The 21011-nt window shown below is 53.6% G+C and overlaps 1 protein-coding gene across 2 annotated transcripts in view; it reads right to left on the bottom strand.

The window, feature by feature from the left end:
• Window positions 1-6780: 6780 nt before the first annotated feature.
• Window positions 6781-21011, bottom strand: part of SRGAP2 (SLIT-ROBO Rho GTPase activating protein 2) — a 245527-nt gene continuing 231296 nt past the window's right edge. The window contains exons 19-24 of one of the 2 annotated variants that reach the window (XM_081113001.1): window positions 20585-20664; window positions 17565-17745; window positions 16054-16200; window positions 12874-12915; window positions 12389-12713; window positions 6781-10144 (exon numbers count right to left, since the gene is read on the bottom strand). In XM_081113001.1, coding sequence (XP_080969127.1) covers window positions 9761-10144; window positions 12389-12713; window positions 12874-12915; window positions 16054-16200; window positions 17565-17745; window positions 20585-20664 — 1159 coding nt within the window. In that variant the 3' untranslated portion in view covers window positions 6781-9760. Of the gene's footprint in view, window positions 10145-12388; window positions 12714-12873; window positions 12916-14963; window positions 15136-16053; window positions 16201-17564; window positions 17746-20584; window positions 20665-21011 lie in introns of those variants that run through there. The other variant, XM_081113000.1, reaches the window with a different exon arrangement.

Here is a 21011-nt window from a genome sequence, read left to right on the forward strand (position 1 = left end):
GAGAACCACTGCTCTAAAGCAATGGGTTCGAGTGCAGCCTCAGGAGCTCAACTCCGGCCTCTGAGCAGCAGTGCCGGCAAGTTGCTGGGCACGACTGGGAGAAGGGCCTCAGATGAAGCCAGACTAGACAGGCTTCTTCTTCTGACTCACAGGTTTCTCAACCCACTGTCACCCTCTGGGACCTGGGCTTTGAGCCGTCTCTCTGCCATTTTTTTTTAAGGCAAAATTTGAAAATGTCAATTCCTTGAGCCAGAAGCCACTTCATGAGCTCAGTGGTCAATTTCTTGTTCAACAAATGCATTCGTGTTTGCATTTTGCAGAAGTAACTGAGGTACGAAGGGCTCCCTGAAGACATTAATAGCTCAGGGGAAAGAGCTGGTCAGGTGTCACCACCCCCCCCCCCACCCCCCGCCCTGCACGAGGATTCAGCTGGGGGCCTGGGGGTGTGCAGTCCTGGCACAGCCCCTGGTGCCAGGAAGGGCCCCTCCTTCCGTGGTGGTTGGATACAGGAGGGCGAGTGGTGGAGCCAGGAGCCGGCGCTCCCCCCGCCCCCCCCTCTCCGCCCCCGCTCCTCCTCCTGGGGCTCCCGTGGCCAAGTGCTTCCACCCTGTGGCCTGGGCACCTACCTGTGCTCGGAGCGCAGCTGCCGGGATCAGGCAGAGACGCTCCCTGGCAAGTGTGTGTTGTGCTCTCTGTCTGCAGCGCGTCCAGGAGCAGAGCTGCACCGGAAAGAGTGGGGGGCGGATGAGAGGCACCCCTCAGTGCTGCGGAGCCTCAGCCTCCATCAAAGGCACCGGCCCAGCCCTTTAACCCTTTCCTGTTTGTCACCTCCCATGAGCTGGGGCTTTCCGGCCCATGGCCCCGCTGCTCCTCGCCTTCCACTCCCTGCCTGGGAGAGGGGGGGCAGGCAGGCAGGCGGGCGGGCGCCAGGAGCCAGGCAGGGAAAGGCGGAGACAGCTGAACCCGGCTTTGGGGTGTTGGGAAGCGGGGCAGGGCTGGCAGCCCTCTGTGCCACTGTCCTCCCTGCCTCTCACCGGCTTCCAAGCGTCCTTTGCCAGGGTGGCCCCTGGAGATGGAGCACAGGGCACTGCCGGGCCCCCAGCAGAGGCAGAGGCACAGAGAGGGGTCAGGGGTCAGCACCGGACACACGGGACACTGGCCGAGTGCCCCCCTGCAGCTGCCCTTCCCCCCAGGGCTCCCCTTCCCCCCTCCCTGGGGACACTGCACACTCACCACATCTCAGCTGTGGGTGCAGGCTGGTGGGACTGGGTGGCACCCCTGGGGCTTTCAGGGCTTGCTGTCATCCGTGGGCAGTGCCCATAGCATCCTGGTGCTCACGGGACAAGGGACTCAAAGCCTGGGCCAGTGGACGGTCAGTGTGCCTCCGGGGAGCAGGGAGCTGAGAGCTGCCTCCCCGCCTCCATGCGTGCACGCCCGCTCCCTCCAGCCTCCAGCCTCCGGCAGCTCTCACACTTCCTGATTTCCTTCTTTCTCTCTCTTAAAGAGACAGGCAGCTGGGCCTCTGCAGCCGCCCTAGCTGGCGGGCGGGCGGAGGAAGATGCTCTAAGTTCCCAAGTGGAGGCGACAAGACAAAGGAGCCTGAGCCACAAAGGGGCTGGGAGCGAAGGCTGGGCAGCGGTGGTGGGCGGCAGGCGGCGGGGGGCTGCTTGGCATCTCCCAGGGTTCACTGGAGCAGGGAAGTTCAGGGCTGGGCCCAGAGTCACCGGAGCAGGTTGGGCCAGTTATCCAAGTGGAAGGACCGAGTTCCCACACCCAGGAGCCCCAGGGAGGGTCCGGCTCACCTTCCCAGGAAGCCCGCAGAGGCCCGCGAGCAAGCACGGGGCCAGGTTACGCCCTTCAGTATGACCTTGAGCACAGCACGCAACCCCTCCAGACAGTTTTGTCATCCAAGGCACGAGGATCGTAACATCTGCTCCGCCGGTTGTGTGGATGACGTGGAACGATACATCTGGAAATGCTTGGTGTTCGGTCTGATCAGATCATTGATCCCATATCCCCTCCCCTGGGAACTGACCTTGAGACCATTTCACAGTGGACGACCTGCCAGGCCAACCTAGAGTCCTTTAAAATCTCTGACTCCCCGGTCCCTGGGTGCTGGTGCCATTTTGGGGCTCAGCCCATCTGGTTGTCCAGATGACCTAATAAATTCATCATCCTTTACCCCTTTCGGCCTCGTGCGCTCCTCCTTCGGGGACCCTGATGCTTGGGAGGCAGGAAAGGCCTGGCAGACCCCACTGAGGGCAGCGAGGCCCACACCTGCAGGGCTTGGCCCATGGCCTTCAGAGAATGCAGGGCTGGGCCAGGGTGCCCGTTCCCCCCAGGTCTCAGTGCCCCAAGGACCTCTCCTAGGAGGCTGAGAGGTCTGCCCCGCCCTCCTCGGCTCCGACGTGGCAGTTGGATAAGAAATGGTTAAAACCAGGACAGTCCATGTTTCTAGAGAATGTCGGAGGGACTTTCCCAGGGCCACACCTGGTGGTTTCCTCCGGCGGCCCCACCCCAGCACAGTGACTCCAGAGCTGAAAAGTGCCTCCCGCTCACATAGGCACACCTGTTGTGACCGGCAGCCAGAGGCCCTGCCGCTGGGCCCTGCCCAGAGCTGCTACCCCTGGTGGTCACAGCAGCACCAAGAGAAACCCCTGAGATCCTCCCCCGGCTCCCCCCAGGGCTCCCAGGCTTCCGTCTGCGGAACCCCGGCCCAGCCCGCATAGAGCTGCACCTCCTGGGCACTGTGAGTGGGTGGGGCCCTGTGATTCCCCAACCAAAGCATCCAGTTGCTGATGCAAGAGCCCCCTGCCCTCTGACAGTAACTGTTAGACAAGGTCACTGCTCTCTCAGGATCCGAGTGACTGTCCCGAGCTGAGCCCCCTGCTGGCCCACCGAGGACTTGCAGCTTTGGTAGTTAATACCTTTGTTGTTGAATAAGCCATTGAGGTTTGCAACATACTCTCTTCTAGTTTATCCCTAGGAGTCTACCTAGTTTTCCCTGGGCAACCTGCTCAGCTCTCAGCACCCCTGCTCTCCCCTCTCCAGCAAGCCCGTCTCTCCTCCCAGTGTCTCACGTATCCTCAGAGCAATGCATGTGCGTGCCTAGCACCTACTAGGAAGCAGGCGCTGTGTGCTGAGGACATAGCGGGGAGACCTAGGTGTCCCCCAGGACAGCATGGTGAACTCTGGGACACACGCTGCAGCAGGTGGTGATTTTGTGAACCTGGCACGGGGGCGGGGGGCAGCCGAGAGGAGGCGGGCTTGCTGGAAGAAAGGATGCCCCAGCCGACTTTGAAGAAAGGAGAGACAGGCAGGGAATTTGGGGTCAAAGGTGAGGTATTGCAGGCAGTGGGAGCACGCGTGGAGGCACAGAAGTAGGAGAAGTGGGGGACTTGCTCAGGGCATGGTGGTGGCTGGGGAGGGCGGAGGGGCGGTGGTGTATGTGGAGAGGTGGGAGCTGGGCTGGAGCCCTGTGCAGGGACAGTTCCGCTGGGCATCTCTGAGGTCACATCCTCTGTGTGGATAAGTGAACGAGTGTCTTGATGTCGTTTTGAGCTGCTGGCCCCAGCTGGGCAGCATGGCCACCGTTTCATCTGGGTGGCACAGGAGCCTGGCGGGTCCTGAAGGGAGGAGGGTCTGTGGGAGGCGCCACCACATGTTCCCAATGGCTCTGAGGAGTCGTAGAAATAGATAAGGACCAGAGGTGGGAAGAGGGGTGTGTATATATATATATATATATATATATATATATATATATATATATTTGATTTCAGAGAGGGAGAGAGAGATAGAAACATCAATGATGAGAGAGAATCATTGATTGGCTGCCTCCTGCACGCCCCCTACTGGGGATCGAGCCTGCAACCTGGGCATGTGCCCTTGGCTGGAGTCGAACCTGAGACCCTTCAGTCCGCAGGCTGATGCTCTATCCACTGAGCTAGACCAGCTAGGGCTGAGGGGCTCTTTATGGCAGCTCTCGAGGGACAAGCTCACGTCTGCCTTCTACGAAGGGAGGCCGAGTGTATAGTGGGAAGAACAGGAACTCTGCCATCGTAGAGGTTTGAGTTCTGACTCCACCACTTGCTCTGCATGACCTTGAGCAAGTCATGGCCTTTCTCATACGGTTGGTGTGAAACAAAAGGAGATGAAGCGCCTGCTGCCTGGTGGCCCTGACTAAGCCCTGGCTGCCTCCTCTGTCCCTACACGGCTGGGGCCTGTCCGTCACAGCGGCCTCGCCGGTCCAGCGCCTACAGAAGGGAAAGGACCAGGGCGGGTGGGATGAGGAAGACCTGGGCAGTGCGACTCACGCTCATTGGTGCCGGGCAGAGGGACAGGGTTCAGAGCCCTGCCCTCGCCACGTACACCAGGCGCTTGGGTGGAGGAGGGACAAACCTTGCAGCCAGCCTGGCACCCCCAAGCAGTGGGAAAGGGGCTGTGGGAGCAGCACCCCTGAAGGAAACTGGCCCTGAAGCACCATGGGCGGTGTCGGCATGGAAAGTGAGCATTCCATTCTCTTAATTCTTCAAACCTCCTACTCACCATTCTCTCCCACTCTCTCGGCGAAGGCCTTTGCCTTCACAGGCATGAAGTGAAAGGAGCAATCAAAAGGGAACTCCCTTTCCTGCTCACCCCCACAGCCACTGCCTGCCTTGCACCACACCTGCCTCCCCTCCCAGGGGACGGAAGTGCCTCTCCTCGGGCCCTGGCCAACCCCTCCACCTGTGCCCTGCCCTCGCCCTCGTCCTGGCCCCCTCCTGCATATCCACCCTTTCCATTCCCTGCTCTGGACCAAACATGCACCTACTCTGTCCATTTCAAAAACAAAAATCCGGCCCGTGACCCCTTCTGATGCTCCATCAGAACACCCCTGAATGAGCTGCCATGAGTCCCGGCTACCTCTTCCCTTCCCATGTGCTGCCAATCCCACTCACTCACCCCCTTGTCCAGGGCACTTTCCTCGCTGCCTCTTCTCACCCACCAGCATTTGCCACTGTCCCCTCTTTCCCCGTTCAAACGTTCCTTCTCTGGACTCCGGTGACACTGCGCCCCCGGCCACCTACCTGTCACTCACTTGCTCCGTCTTCTTTGCTGGCTCCTCCTCGGAAGGATTTTAATGACTGATACCTTCTCCGTCTCCCATTTTTACATCCTCTCTGGGAATCTCAGTCTGGGTGCATCTATGATGTAGTCGTTACTAAATTTGTTTTCAGGTATGACCTGCCCCCCAAACTCCACATTCACGTATCCAAGAGTCTAGTTGATATTTCCACGTGGATGTCTAGGAGTCATTTCAACGTTACCAGGCCAAACGGAATTCTGGATTAACTCTACCCAGGCACTACCTTCCTACGTGGTTTCATTTCCACGGTAACAGTTATGTTGCTTATTTACCTCTTCTCCCCGAAACTAGAAAGAAAACCCCATAACTGCTTCTCCTGCTCAATATTGTATGACACTACTTGGCACACAGCGGAACTTAGTTTGGTGATTGACTAATGAACGAGCCTTTGGCAGATGTAAGACGCCAGGGTTGCTAACTCCCGAGGGAAAGGAAGCTCCACAGACCTACCCATGGGCCGAACATTTCGATGAGATAATCACAGAGGCTGTTTCCTAAGTCCCACCCTCCTGACCTTTTTTGGTCTCTATCTGGATGGAATGGGTCTATGTTCCCATTGTCCTGTTGTCACTAGCTTCCATCAAGCGCCCATCAGAATATGGGAAATGACTTAAAAGAATCCCCAAAGAATAGCCCACCTTTGCCTTCGGGCTCTCTGAGATTCTTTGGTCCTTTGCTCACAGCTTAGGAACTCCTTCCACCACACAGCTCTGTCACCCACACCCAGGAGAGGGAACTCACCCATCGCATGGGGTGGCAGGAGAGTCAAGAACAAGCGGCCAGCAAGAGACGCCCCCGCTGCAGCTCTGCCATGAACGCCAGGGCGGGAAGAGGGCAGACTGCAAGGGCAGGAGTAAAAGACCTACAGTAACAGGAGGAGGCGACGATCTGGGAGGGCTGGTGGCTGGCCCGGGGCCTGGAGTAGGAGTCCTTGCGTTCCGTTGAACACTACGCTCACTCCCTTCGATACGAGGCTTCACCCATCTAACACCAGGCTTCTGGTGTTAGAATACAACCCCTGGGACTCGAGGATGCATTTCAGTGGCTATACCTGAATAACGTCAACCTTGACCGTATGACTTGCTAGAATCAAAACCGAAAGGAGAGAAAGCATTTCTGTCCGCCTCCCGCCGCCAGGCAATCAAGGCCCACAGCACAAGCATATGGGTCAGCTCTCCTCCAGGCAGGGGACTGCCAAGGGCAGTGACCAGCGCTTTGCTAGCCGAACTGAAACCTTCCATTGGCCTTGGTTGTGGCTGGCAAAGCCTCCAAGCAACTTCGCAGGCTCCATCCCCCCGAGTGGGAAATCTGCCGGGAGACAGAAGTGAGAACAGGCCTCACTGGACACAGGGGAGGTGGGTTCTGTGGAGGAGATGGTTCTCATGGCAACAGACCGCCCAATGGGGAGCGGGAAGACTTTCCACACCACCTCTTAGGTGTCACACATGGACACGCGAGGGGGAAGACCCACATTCTAAGTGCACCCGTGCTAGCCTGCCTGGGGGCGGGCGAAGGTGGTTGGCTCCCAACGCCACCTCCTTTCTCCCTCTGTTGCCAGGCAGTGCTCTGTTACCACGGACACGTCAGAATCCCTCCTGGGCAGCTGGACTCGTGGATGGGAGATTTCAGGGAGAAGGGACGTGAACCGCAGCATTGAAACCTAAAAACGTATTTTATTTCGAAGTTGTGCTTTGGATTTTCCCCAATCCAACATCTGTTGCGTGACAGTCTTAGGTTCCCACAAAGCATCTCCAAGCATACATACAGTGTTCCAGTTATCAACACTATTTAAAGAATATACCATTGTACACGAACGTGACATACACGTCAGACGCCACAACATTGCAACTCCCTGGAAGATCGAGCTTCTCTTCCGCACGCGAGGGCCGTCCACACCAGCCCTTCCAGCGGTCCGTTCGTCCTGCTGCTGGCGGCTCTCCTGCCTCCTTGGGGAGAAACCAGGGTGCCCTGAGGAGGTTGGCCGAGACCAGTGTTTCTGGTTTACAGGCCGTGGGCTGCTGGTACCCCACCCACCTCTGTTCCCCAAAGACCGACCCATCAGAATCCACACCAGGAAGAGGATCCGTGCCTCGAGGGCCCGAGCGGGGCTGTTGGAAACACTATGCTGGTTTAGGCAAGCCTGTCCGAGGAAGGCCGTCTCCCCGGCCCCGGGGTGGCCAGCTCCTCTTGGCTTTTTGGTGTGAAAATCACAGTGCGCAACCTCAATTCCAGTTGACTGCAGTGAGCTGTGCCGAGAAGGACTCCTGCTCTGGGTTCCTAGTCCTCTCGACAGGACCATCTCACAGGTGTGAGGAGCACCAAAGGGGAAGACACCCGCTCCCAGAGCGGGGGGAGAGGTGACCATTCACACACTGTCCAATTCATGATGTAAATCAGCAGACGGACACTGACCCAGGGGACGGCGAACAAGTCATGTACAGGGCGGAGAGAAATAAGGCAGGGACAACAGAATAGGCCCGAAGCATTGTCATTAAGAAAGCTTTGCTTTCACTTTCCTAGAGAGGATGCACCGGAGGGAGGAGGAAGGGCAGGTATGGGTACCAATTTGGATCAGTTGGATTAGAAGGAATGTACAGCGAAGGGCGGGGATCCATTTTCAGCAGGGAAGTAGATCCTCGGGTACGAGAGACCCTGTTTGGCTCACGACCTGTGTAAGTCCAGGTGACAGACAAGGACAGGCCACCCATCGGGCAACAAGAGCCAGGGCTCCAGGGGACTGTGGGTTGCTTCTCAGAGGCTGACTCACTTCCCTGAAGCTCTTGATGTCTCCCTTTCATCTCTTGGGATGGTTTTCCTGGTGCTGCAGGTTCTCTTTCTATTTAGGATTTCCCACAAAGCTCCCCTTTTCCTTCAGGCAGAATGAGGAAAATCCTACCACTTCCACAGAGCCAACCACCAACTGCAAAATGCTGGCCCAAAAGGGAGCTTCTGGGTTAAAGATAAGAAAACTCTGACTTTTCCTATCTGAATGACAACCTACCATCTCTCCTGAACCATAGGAAATAATAAGGCTAAAAGTTGCAGCTTTAAAACCAGAAAACAGACAAGAGGAATGAGTTTCGGCTTTAACTCGAGCAGGTATCTGAGACGCATGAGCCTGGAGTGTGACTGTCTGTCCCCAGCTCTGGTCCTGGGACAGCAGGATGCCAGGAGTGCTGGAACCATAGGTACCAGGTTTGGAGACTGGCTTAAAGCAGACAAGGGCATCATTTTTGCTTTTTGGAGGAGAACCAGAAAAAAGTCCAAAGAAAGGCCAAAATATCCAGCATCCAATTTTAAATTTTCTTAGATTTGGGCCTTTGGGAAGATGTTAATGCCTGCCCTCTCCTCCCCCTGACGGGGGGAGGAGAAGGGGGCACAGTTCTCTTGGTTGTCTTGTTTGGGTAAAATAAAACATTTTTTAAGGAGAAATGTCTCCCTTTAATGTACCTGGGGCTCTCCCAAGCCCACTGGCCCCTGAAGAGACCTTATAGAATAACCAAACTAGGGGCTGAACTTTGAAGACATTTTCATTTGGGAACAATTTTGGGGCTAGCAAAGCTGAATTTTATTTTTTTAATAGAGGAATGAATTCTATATCTTAAGTGCCCAAGTGAGTGGGAGGAAAAAGGACCCATTTCTTACCTTTTCCAAACCTGCCATAAACGCAATAAGACTCTCTTATAGGGCTCTTTACCCTAAAAGGAACCAGCTAGAAAAGTTTTTTATATAGGAAAATGTCTTAACTGGAAAATGGTCCGTTAGAGACAAAGACAAGAAAGCAAGAAATGTCTGTACATTCAGAAAAACTTGAGAAGTTCCATAGTAAGACTGAGTTGTAGTTCTAGATGGAGGGGGAGCAAAAGCAAATACCAAGGACCAGTTCACACCAGCAGGAAGAAGACAGAGAGAGTCTCCAATCCCTAAACAGATTACAGGACCGAGTCCCATCCTGCTACATTTCCTATGATGGAGATTTCAAAGTCTAGGTTCTCCGGCCCCAGACAGATTTGTAACGGAAACAGAGACCCCTGGTGGCTCCTGTGTGAACTGCCACAATAACTTACTAGTACAAAGAGGCTGGTCTAGGACCAGAAGCTACACATGCCAGAGACTAGAAAAGCGTGTGTGTGTGTGTGTGTGTGTGTGTGTGTATGTGTGTGTGCGTGTGTGTGTGTGTGTAAAACGAAGAATGGACTACATGGACTATATGATTCTCTATAACCAGTACCCAAAACAAGGGGTCACTGAGAGCGGGATGTCCGCACCTGACCATCTGGTTAGGCATCCCCCGTGTGAGGGGGCTGAGACTGGAGCCCATGTCCTCATGACTTGCCTGGCCAGATTTCACAGTGACCTGATAATGGAAAAATCTACCGCTGGCTAACTTAAGGACAGCATGTCCTGCAGTTGGCTGACTTACGATGACGGGGGGAAGCAGAGGGCAGTGGGAAGGGCCGGTAGGGTGATAATGAGGGCTTCATTCTCAAGATTTTGGGTGATGGGAAGGCTAATTCCTGTAAGAACAACTGAAATCTAATTTTCAACTGAAGTCCCCAAGCTAGTTAAATAGGAAGAGTTTAATAACAGTCAGTCCCTGCAGTCCCCTTGTCTAGAACAATTAAATTATATCCTTCAGACAGTACAAGACTTGTCAGTGGACTGTGGGGAAGCTGAGGAGTTGACACCAGGGCTAGTGGCATTTGTTTTGGGGAAGACAGTGGGCTTGGGCCGTGTGGCAGGAGGCTTGACCGGGGCAGCCATCTTGACGGACTTGACAGGCCGGAAGGCGCAGGCGATGTCCCCAGCGGTGCTGGCACTGCGCTGGAAGGCGGGCTCGGGGTCCTTGAGGAGCTGGGTGTGCAGGGGGCTGGAGGGCTCGGACGTGGGGGCCACCACCGGGGAGGTTTTGAGGGGCTCCAAGGTGTCCAGCACCACGTCAGGGGTGTGCTTGACGCTGCTCTGCCGCTCCAGTTCCCGCAGCTCGTTGAGGGCAGAGTTCATAGTTGCCTCAATATCCTGCAAAACAGGAAAAAGGAGGTGAGGCAAATGGAGGGAGAAGTCCCCGAGGATCCTATTTCAACACCACAGGCCGAATCGCGGAGAAACCAGCTACAATGAGATGTCCAGATTATTTTACTTGGCCCAAACCCTTGAACATATGAATGTTCAGAATGTGAGGGGAGGAGGCAAAAGGATTTGCATTATCAGGAGGTTCTTTTTCCTTTGGAAAGAGTGGTTGAGATGTTTTTAGAATAGAGTCCTTGGATTTTAGAGATCTGCATTGAAATATTTATGGATGAGGATTTATAGAATCCAGTGGGGAGAGAAAAGGTGGACGAACTAAGAGAGTGGCCAGGAGTTTGGTTATGAGCACATGGGATTCATTATGCAATTCTCTCTACATTTGTATATGCTTGAAATTGTACATAGTAAACATTTTTTTTTTTAAGTGGTAGAGACGAAGTATGATCTTTGTTCTCTTGGACTCCAAGGCCGAAGGTTGAGAAGGTTAATACTTTCTCCTCAAGGGCTGAGGAAAGGGCCAAGAACCCTGGCCCTGAAGATTCATCAGAACATCTCCCTGCCCGCCCCCCGCCCCCCCCTTAACCTGGATGAAGCCATTTCCTCCTACCCATCACCAGGAGAGGCAGAGTTACCAGGAGGGGAGCCAGAGCCCACAGGCGAATCACCTTCAGCAGGTCACAGTGGAGCACTCAGCTCCGAGGCTCAAGGCAGAGCCAAAGATCCTTTGAATGCAGCCAGCTGCCTCCCAGCTCCCTCCCTCCTTCCCACACTCATGTGTCTGGCACCCCCAAACCACCATAGGGCTCTTCCCTTGGACTTAGGCTCATCTTGAAAGACTGTATGTGCCAAACAAAGGCCCCAGGTTAAGGTGTCTGTCCCACGGGATGACCCGTGTGTTCAGTTGACAGAGACTCAATTTCATGCTGCGCTATGATGCTCCCAGACCTTAGAAATGCTCAGGAAGAACTCCATTGCTCTTCACGGTCCCACTCTGCAGCTAGAGCCTGTCCCCACCATTATTCTGGCTTCCTCTTGACCTGGCCAAAGAGGGAGCTGGGAGGGTTCCCATGGTGCAAGGCAGACTGCAGCCAAGAGCTGAAGTAGAGGCGCAGAAACAGAAGGCCAGCAAAGCAAGACATCTCGGCCCGGAGCTTAATACCGAGCTTACCAGGTACACCTTCCCTGAGCAGAGATCCACAATTAAGCCGAGAGAGACCACGCCCAGCCGCTCCTGCCCCCTGAAAGAGGGGGTGAGGAGAATCTCAACTCCGGTTGAGACAGGAGAGGGCAACCATGAGCCCTCAGTTCCTACCTGGTCTAATGAAAATTATAGAGTTGGGAGAGACGTCTGAGTGAGCTGCTTGGAGTGGGCCTGGCGGTCGGATTTTTAGAGGTGGGGATGGATCTCTAATAGTTCATGGAAACAAAGGCTTGTCAGTGTAGTGTAAACAAGGAAAGAAGACCCCAGTCACCACGGAGCTCATCTCCACTGCACCTGGAGATTTGGGCTGGAAACCCTTCTGGCTGAGCCCCCCGTGGTGGAGTATTTTGGGGCCTTCAAGACCAGGAGCAGATTGTTGACTGACCGTCTATCTACCGCTAGGGACCAGATACTAGCCTTAGGAGATGGAATGACAGGCAGAGTGATATAAAAATAAACTGACGATCAAAATACATCCAGAGACACGGATACATGGAACAGACTGACAGTTCTCAGGGGGGAGGGGAGTGCTGGGGAAGGGAAGAGATTAACCAAAGAACATATATGCATATATGCATATCCCGTGGACAATAGTATGGGGAAGGCCTGATGTGGGGCTGCAGTTGGACGGAGGGCCAAGGAGAAGGCAAATGGGGGAACATCTGTAATAGTGTCAACAATAATATAGCATGGCCAGAACTACATCTGAGCCTCAACACTTGGGCTGAATGGACTCTACCAAAATGCTCCATCTGTAACTACTGGCTTTAAAATGACAACAGCCTTGTAGATGGCCCATGCATGACCAAGAAGCCTGCATTCTTTCATTCCGTCTTCAAGTTCTTGGGGGGAGAGGGACCCAAAGTTCTTGGAAAGCTGTCTTGTCAGGCCCAGATGTCCGCTAGTCCCTGAACTCGGCATATAATGTACAAAGCATTGTCGTTTCCAGCCCTGTCATAATGAACATGGGCGCACTAAGCAGCAGGAACAAGTGTAGACTCGTGTCAGCTGCTTGTGCAGAAGCCCCCCGATACCTGTGCAATGACCTCAGGATCCACAGGCCGATGGTTATTGAAGCTCTTTGACCTCCCGGCTGTCACCGTCTTCCGGATCTGCGGACTGTCCAGCCGATTCTTCAGGGATGAGTGGCGACTGATGGAGTTGAGGCTCCCGTGCCCACTGATGGAACACTTATCTGGCCCTTCCTTGGGGAGACTCTGGCTCATGATGGGCTGGGAAGATGGGCGGCAGCCAGCCCCCACCCCCGGGGAGGCAGAGTCAGTCAGAGAACCACTCAGCCCGTGGCTGTCACTCCGAAATGTTTTCCGGATGCTCCCCGATTCTGGCCGCTTCCTTTGCCTTCAATCACAAAGAGAGAGGGCAGTGTGACTAGGGAGCCCTAGCTCCAAGGAAGTGAAGACCGGTGCGAGGGACAGATGCTGGCACCCAGGGACGTCCGTGCGTTCTCCACGTCTGGGTCCCCCTGCCACCCCAACTGGACAGAGAAGTGGGTACTTACTTGGTAGCCGTGGGCTTTGAGTTCTCAGGGTGGAAGGTACTGCTGTCAGGAAAAATGTCTGATTAAGTGAAAGTTTCTGATGGGAGAGAGATGCTTGGAAAGGCCCCTCTATTACCTGCTTTGAACAGAAACCAGGCCCCAGGGAGCGAACAAGTTTCACCATCACCAAGGAGGTGGGGAATTGCTGGTAAGAGGAGACTTGACTTTTCCAATTTTAGCCTCTTTCTTCCTCCAACTACAAGGCTGCAATCATTTTGGGCTTTGGCCAGAGGCTGTTGCTACTCACTTTTGCAGACATGGAACAGAGTATTTTTCAAAAGGCTGCAGTGTTGCAGAGTTAGGGCCAAGCTTCTGCATGTTCTTAGGGTGGAAATACATCGACGTGACCCCAAGTCACCCAGCACTGGGCTGAACCTGGCTCTGTGTCCACTGGTTTCAGACCACGGAGGCTCTCCTACGAAATGGTTTGGCAGAGTCCTACTTACATGGGTGTTGCCTACTGCTGAACAATTCCATTTTCTTTTGGAATTAGATTCGAAAGGACCTAATCTAAGAAGCAGTAGGACTTCTGGTTTGGGATGGTAGCTGAGCAGCTTTGATCTGAAATCAATGAAGGGTGACGGGGCTGAGGTGAGAGCTGAGGATGGAAGAAGGTAGGGGGTGGACCTAGTCTACGAGGCAGGGCCGGCATCCTAAGTCAGTCCTGGTTCTCTTAACCGGTTAGGTCTTCCTCATTGTATATCCACAGGGCCTGGTCCAGGGCCTGGCACAAAGCAGCTATTCCATGAAGCTGCCTGCTCAGTGGTTCAGCGGTGAGAGCCAGCCATTCTCGAGTGGAAAAAGGATGTTCTCGGTGTCTTATGGAGCCCAGCCGAAATAACGGTCTCCGCCAAGTCTTCCCTGGCACCCCAACTCCAGGGGAAGGCAGAACCGACTATGCCCCCCTCTGCTCCTTCAGAGCATCTGCAGCACGGCTTTAGTTACCTGTCTGTATGGTGATGGCTCGGCAGACTGAGTTCTGAGGCCGGGACTACCTTACAGCTTTGACTAAGCAGTATCGGCACTTGGCACAACAGTAGGTGCTCAGTCAATGTGTGCCATTAAATTGAAATGCCGCACCCCAGTAACTGCTGACTTCCTTTTCCACTCGGGTGGCTGACTCACGAGGCGAAAGCTGCTGAGAAGATGTGTGGAGAGGCTGGCGTGTGCCAGGTCCTGGCCAGGCCCCAGGGATGTAGAGGGGAAGACAGCTCCTGGTTGCAAAGAGCTCAGTCCGATGGTGGATGTGAGTGCAAAAGACACTCAAGCTGCTTTAGGAACAGAGAATAAGGGCACCTAACTCAGCCCTGAGGAACTAGGGCTGTCAGAAAGGCTCCCCCAAAGAGGCAAATCTTCAAACTGTCTTGAAGGGACAGGAGGAGGTGACCAGGTGTGCCTGGGTGAGAGAGAATCAGGGGCGTTCAGGACAGTGAGGGGCCTGAGGAGGGATGTGTGGAGTAGGAGCTGGGGCAGGAGTTGAAGGCAGAGTCACTCCTAAGGGCATGACATGCTTGGGGGCCGGTGCCCAGGCAGACTATGTCCTCCAAACTCCCCATCCTGACGCCACCAAGCAAGGAGCTCAAGGGAAAGCCTTCTACCAGATGTCCATCCCTTGCCTGTTTCAGCTGTGACTCCATACAATTCCTTTGTACAAATGGTGTCAAATATATATAACAGTTTAAAAATATGTACCTAACTAATTATTTAACTTTCCCTCTACCAACCCTGCCTTGGTTTCTGGGCTAATAACAGGCTTATGGTCTTATGATTATAGATTTATAATTCACGTAGACTTGTAAATAAGGAAAAAAATGTGATTAGCCCACAATTACTTTTTACTAGCTCTCCCTCCCAGCAGGGCACGCTGGAGGGAAAGAAATAAAAGCCTCCATCATTTTTACTGGTCTGACTTCGATGATAACTGCACTAAGTGAGCTGAGTAAGCTACTTACTAACTGGAGGGCCAAAGAGATGGAGAAGAGCCACGTGTCCCAACCACGCCCCCTGCCACCATCTGGTTGGAAAAAAGCCAAGAGATCTGGGCGACCTGGTGCGGTTTAAAAACAACAAGCATCTTTTATTCTCCTTCCAGTTTCAGTGTCCAGAGGCTGCGGTTAACAGGTTTTCAGTGTGCAAATCATTTCATTCCTCCAAAGCCGGGGAATAAAAACTGCTCATCATCTCCAATCCATATTCATCGGGAGCGCCCTGGGGCTTGTCATCCTGCTGGCATGGGGCCAAGTTTCAGGGTCTGGCGGAAAGAGGTCTGTAGGCTTTGGGACTTGGTGTCTGGCCCCTTGAGATGAGATTAGTTCTCCAATAACCTGAATGTCTCGAGGGGAGGCAGCAGCACGCAGGCGTGGGATCCCTCTAGGCAGCCAGATCGGGTGTGGGTGGAGTTAAACCCCCAGGATGTTGCTAACAGCCACAGTGAAAGCTGGGGCAGAGGTAAGAGCCTGCTGGGCAGGAGTGGGAATCTGCAAAGGGACTGAGAGAGGATAACACACAGGGCGAAAGCAGTGGGGGAAATGGACAGGTCTCTCCGCTGGTGTGAAAGGGCAGAAAGAAGGAGGTAGGAGTTAGACGAGGAAGGAGAGCTCAGACAAAGCTCTCCTGGGGGCACAGTGGTCTCCCTTCCTTCGCAGGGGCGCGTGCAGGACGGGGTGTATGTGTGTGGGGGACAGACACGGGCCATCTGACTAAGCCTCTGGGCTAACGTGAGCCTAGAAGACACACAGACTTCAGATCTGTGCACAGACGAGGCCAAGAAAGACATCACAGACTATTATTTGAGTAGGAATTGGAAAAGAGAAGGCACCTCTGAGAACAGCGTAAAACCAAGTTGCTTAAAGGAACCAAAGCTTTGGCCAGCGCTGAGCAGTCAGACGACCAGGAAGGTCTGGGCTGAAGCGGGACAGAGGGCGCACCTTCCCAGGCAGGACAGCAGCCAGTGGAGGCCGGCCCTGTGCCGAGGCTGGGCGGCTCTCCGCTCGCCCGCCTGCCCTGCAGCAGCAGGAGCGCATGCAAACTGCTGGGCCCAGGAGCTGCAGCCCGTGCAGCGGGGTGGAGGCTCAGGCCAGAGGGTGAGGCTGGGTGTGGCAGAGTCAGTCAGAGGAGCAGAAAATGAAAAGCAGCGCTTACTTGTTGATGTTTGCAAGATAAATATCGGCTACATGACCCCCACTGGGACAGCTGGCCCCCGCTCTGGCTGTCACCTTTTCTTCAGGTGGCTCAGAAATGACCTCAATCTCAGACTTGGGGCTGGACCTCTCCACGACACCGTCCTCGCTGGGGGAGAAGGGGCAGGCAGGCAGGGAAAACAACACAGAAAACAGTGTTAAATCGGCAAGATGGCCCCCCAACACACGCGAACCCCGCCAACACATGCGACGGCTCTGAGGCAGCAGCGACGCCTGGCTGGGCCAGGTCTGCGAGCAGAGGCCAGGACACCTGAGGGCCTTGGGAGGGTCGTTTAAATAAAAATAAATAATCCCGCTGAGCTCTGCAGGATCCTGAGCTCCTCTGGAAAGCTGGGCTAGGGGACACCTGGATTCCAGGCACTGCCTTCTACCCCACGCTGCTGTCCTGGGGCAGCTGGGCCGGGGCCCCTCCCAGAGGAGGAGGAGGCCGTCCCGGTTGCGATTTATCTGCCGAGGCTCGGGTAAGGACAGGCCGCTCTGCATGGCTCTGGAGCTGCTGGCGTTGAGGCAGGACCCCGCCACTCTGTCGTAGCACATCCAGCCCCGCTTAGAGCGTCCCAGCTGGTCCCAGGTCTCGCCACTGCTTTCTGGCCCCTCTGGCTACTGATGACAAGGAAAGCCCCTTCTCCCCCACAATTCGTCTTCTCTCGGTCCCGCAGTGAAGCCATAACGCTAAATTTGGGAGGGTCCTGTCCACGCACAGATGGCCACCAGGTTTGCGATGTTATCAACAGAGGGAGGCTTTCCCCGCAGAACGAGTTGGGGACAGGCTGGGAGGGTGCAGACTCGTTCAGGATATCAACCTTTAAAAAATAATATCAAGGGAAGGACTAAACACACTGACAGCATCATATCCAAGCGGAGGAAGCAGGGCAGAGGCGGGGCAGAGGAGCAGGGCGGCTGGCTGGGGGCACAGGAAAACCCTTCCTGCCAGGAGACACTGCTTCAAAGAGCGGGAACCAACCAGCAGCCCCTCTAGGAAGCCGCCCCCTTTGCTCCCTGACATCTTCTCCCCTCCTTTCCCCATGTCTACCTCATCTGGGCTAAATGGACTGGGTCATTTCCACAAGGCTGCGTAAGCTGGCTTTCTCCTAGAAAAGGAACTCAGCATTTTCATTTCAGTGGGAAAATGCAAGCAGGGGCCCAACAGGTTGGGGTAGGCATAGTTGTTTAAAAAAAAGAGAGAAAGAGAAATAAAGATATTTCCCCAACCTGATCTTTAGAAAGTGATCAAATAATAAGGCCTCATTATCCCTCATCAGTTGTAAGTGGGGATGAGTGCTGACTGGCGGTGGAGGAGTGGTTTCCAGGGGGAAAGAGTGTGGCGAGAACCAAAAACAGTTCTCCACTGAGTCTGGGGGTTTGGTCTCCCTCATCCCCCGATGGCTCCAGAAATGGTTTCCCTCCCACAGTGCGGCCAGGGAGCCCCAAAGATGCAGGGGCCCAACGTACGTGTCTTGAACCACGATGTACTGATGGGGGATGAGTCCATCGATGCCATTGTGCCGGCCTTCCCACCAGTCGTCAGAAGCCCGCTGATAAAGCAGCAGGGATGCCCCCTTCTTGAAGGACAGCTCTCGGGCTGTCCGGCCCACGTAGTCAAACTTGGCAATGGCCTCAATGGGCTCACACTCTGAGAGGAGTGGAGAGGAAGGAAACACATGTTGGGACTCACAGACTCAGGAAACTGAGCGGAAAAGCCCAATGAGCTGAACTTACAGTGGTGGGAAGATAACCTTATATGAAAAATGAGCCATGGATCATGCTTAAAGCAGGTAATTCCTGTGCAGACTGTGCCACCCTGAAAGCACTTGTGTACCCTTCCTTGCCTTTGTTCATGCTGTTCCCTCCACCAGGAATCCTTGTCTCTCTCATCATTTCTTTTCTGATTATAAAACAACTAGAGACCCTCGGGGGATGTCGGAGGCCCCAGTGCACGGATTCAGCCCTATCCCCGCAGGCCAGGCAGAGGGACCCACCAGGTCTCTAGTATGCATATAAGACCTTTGGTTAATCTCTTCCCCTCTCCCCACGTCCCTCTGAGATTTATCAGTCTGTTCCATGTTTCCAGGCCTGTGCATTGAGTGTCTGCCCCCTGGTGGGCAGTGCTCATCATAGCTACCAGTCGAACGGCAGACCAGAAGCTTTTATATATCTAGATTCCATGAATCACAGAACATTTATCATATTGTATTTTAAATAATTATTTATGCTAGCCATTCTCCCTAGTACAGCAGTTCTCAACCTGTGGGTTGTGATCCCTTTGGGGGTCGAACGACCCTTTCACAGGGGTCGCCTAAGACCATCGGAAAACACATATATAATTACATATTGTTTTTGTGATTAGTCACTATGCTTTAATTATGTTCAATTTGTAACAATGAAAATACATCCTGCATATCAGATATTTACATGACGATTCATAACAGTAGCAACATTACAGTTATGAAGTAGCAATGAAAGTAATTTTATGGTTTGGGGTCACCACCACATGAGGAGCTGTGTGAAAGGGCCGCGGCGTGAGGAAGGTGAGAACCACTGCCCTAGTACAACATGAGTTTTTAGTTTCTATAAAGAGAAAATAACTTGCCCAATCAACTTTCTAAGAAACAAAATATGGAAATACATTTTGTGGACACTATATGAAAAAAACGTGCATAAATGTGATCAGAAAAAATAAAAGGGGTTTACAAATGCAATGCAGTTTTACTTTTGTGTGAGCCTCCATCTTGTCTATTAAATGGGGATAATAATAGTGGTTTTTTTTTTTTTTTTTTCATAAAATTGTCCTCAGGAGTTAATAATTTTTTAAAAATGAATTTATTGCCCTAGCTGGTTTGGCTCAGTGCATAGAGCATTGGACTGCAGACTGGAAGGTTCAGTTCTGGTCAAGGGCACATGCTTGGGTTGCAGGCTTGATGCCCAGGAGGGGGCTTGCAGGAGGCAGCCAATCAATGATACTCTCTCATCATTGATGTTTCTATCTCTCTCTCCCTCTCCCTTCCTCTCTAAAAATCAATAAAAATATACTAAAAAACAAACCAACAAACATGAATTTATTGGGGTACAGCTGTATACTCTATTTTGTGCGTGCAGCCGGAAGTCTAGTCTCCTTTTGTCACCATTTATTTGACCACTTTACCCTCTTCATCCTTCCCCGGCCCCTTACCCCTCCGGGAACCGCCATTCTGTCATCTGTGTCTATGAGTTTGTTTGGTTTGTTTAACAATTTGTAAAAGTGCTTGGCCCACAGTAAGTGCTACGCATGTGTTAGCCGTTATTCTACACATTATACTACACATTTATTTATATGTCTACTTTCAAAGAAAGGATTTGAAGTGTGTTATTCTGAGTAAATGAAAGAGATTCAATCAGCCCTGTCTGGGAATTGGAGAATCTAAGTGAACCTAAAGGCCAAAGGGCCGAGACTTCACGGCAGGAGGCAGACCCGAGGAGGCCTGCCACATACCCACTCTCAGTTCCGCCGGCCTTGGGCATGGCACTTGACCTCTTAACTCAGTTTTCTCAAAGAATAGCAGCGCTATCTATTGCACCAGAGATTAGGTCATAAGACATAAAGCCTCTAGCATTGGTGGGCCCTCAGCAGGCTCCAACCAAATACTATTTCCCTAGTTCACCCACTTTCCTCCCATGTGGCAAATCATCATACCGATCCATCTGACATCAGGGCCTGCATAACAGCCCTAATGTTTTCTCCTTTAAAAGCTGGCTGAGGATTGCAGAATTCACGGCAAGGCGGGAACAGGGAAAGCCCCGCAGACTGTGCCATTTTGTTCTTATGCCCAGAAAATTCTAAGGCCCCTTGTCAGCTGCTGAGCCTTCCAGAGCCCCAGAGATCCAGAAATGGGGCACAAAACTGCTGGAAGGAGGGGGAAGGTGCTGGCTGGACAGTCCCTGGTTATCATGGGCACGGCCGAGGGGCCCGCGGATGGCAGCTGTGTCCACATCCCGACGCACACCCCCGGCCGCAGCGCCCGCAGGTCTGCACTCTCTCTGGAAAGGGTCAGTCTTTCCAGCGGGCAGACGCGAGCGCGTGTGGTTTCTGAGTCCTCACTCCCACTCCCCTCTGGCTTCTGCTGGAGTCTTGGCACCCAGCGTCTGTATTCCCCTGGCTTACTGCTTTTCAAGTGAGCTCTTCACTTTGGTCTCTAGCTCCCTGGCAGCAGTCTGCGCTGGGACAGGAACTGACATGCTGGCGAGACAAGGAGCTGTGAGGTGGGCGAGGGCAGGGTGTTGGGGCAAGAGGTCGAGGGGCGATGACATGTGCAGTCTTCACCTCTGGTCTGATACAGAGACCTCTCTGTCTGAGAGGGTGGGCTGCCTCTTTAAGACTGGGAAGGGGGGCAAGGGCTCGCTGCCTGTGTGCAGGGGACTGCTGGGCGGAAGGCTCTTTGGGAGCACAGGATGGCCTCACCCGGGGAGCCCCGCAGACCCCAAGCAGGACCTCGTACCGTCATCGCTCGTGTGGTGCTCCGCGCTCACATCCTGGGTGGAGTCTTCGACCGAGGCTGTCTCTCCGTGAGGGCTGTCACTGCAACAGAAGCGAGAGGAACCCGGCTCAGCTGGCTCTCAGAATTCTTGTCTTCTTCTCACACAGCGTCCTCGGGGCTCAGGCATGGAGTCTACCTCATGCGCTCTCTATCCTGACTGCACACACCGACAGACGCCAAGAATGACAGAGAAGGCTCCTACTCCAGCCCCTGCTACAAAAACCACTGCAGTCTGCTTACAGTATCTTGACACCAAGCGAACCCCTTTTCAATTATAAATTTTTTCAAAATTACAAAACAACCCAACTCCTCAAGGGCTGTTTCTCTAGGTGAATTAGTTCCTGGAGGGAGCACGGTGGAAGAAAAACACTAGGATTTAGTATCAGAT

The sequence above is a fragment of the Myotis nattereri genome (genome assembly GCF_964212035.1).
Source record: "Myotis nattereri genome assembly, chromosome: 18".
NCBI lineage: Eukaryota > Metazoa > Chordata > Mammalia > Chiroptera > Vespertilionidae > Myotis > Myotis nattereri.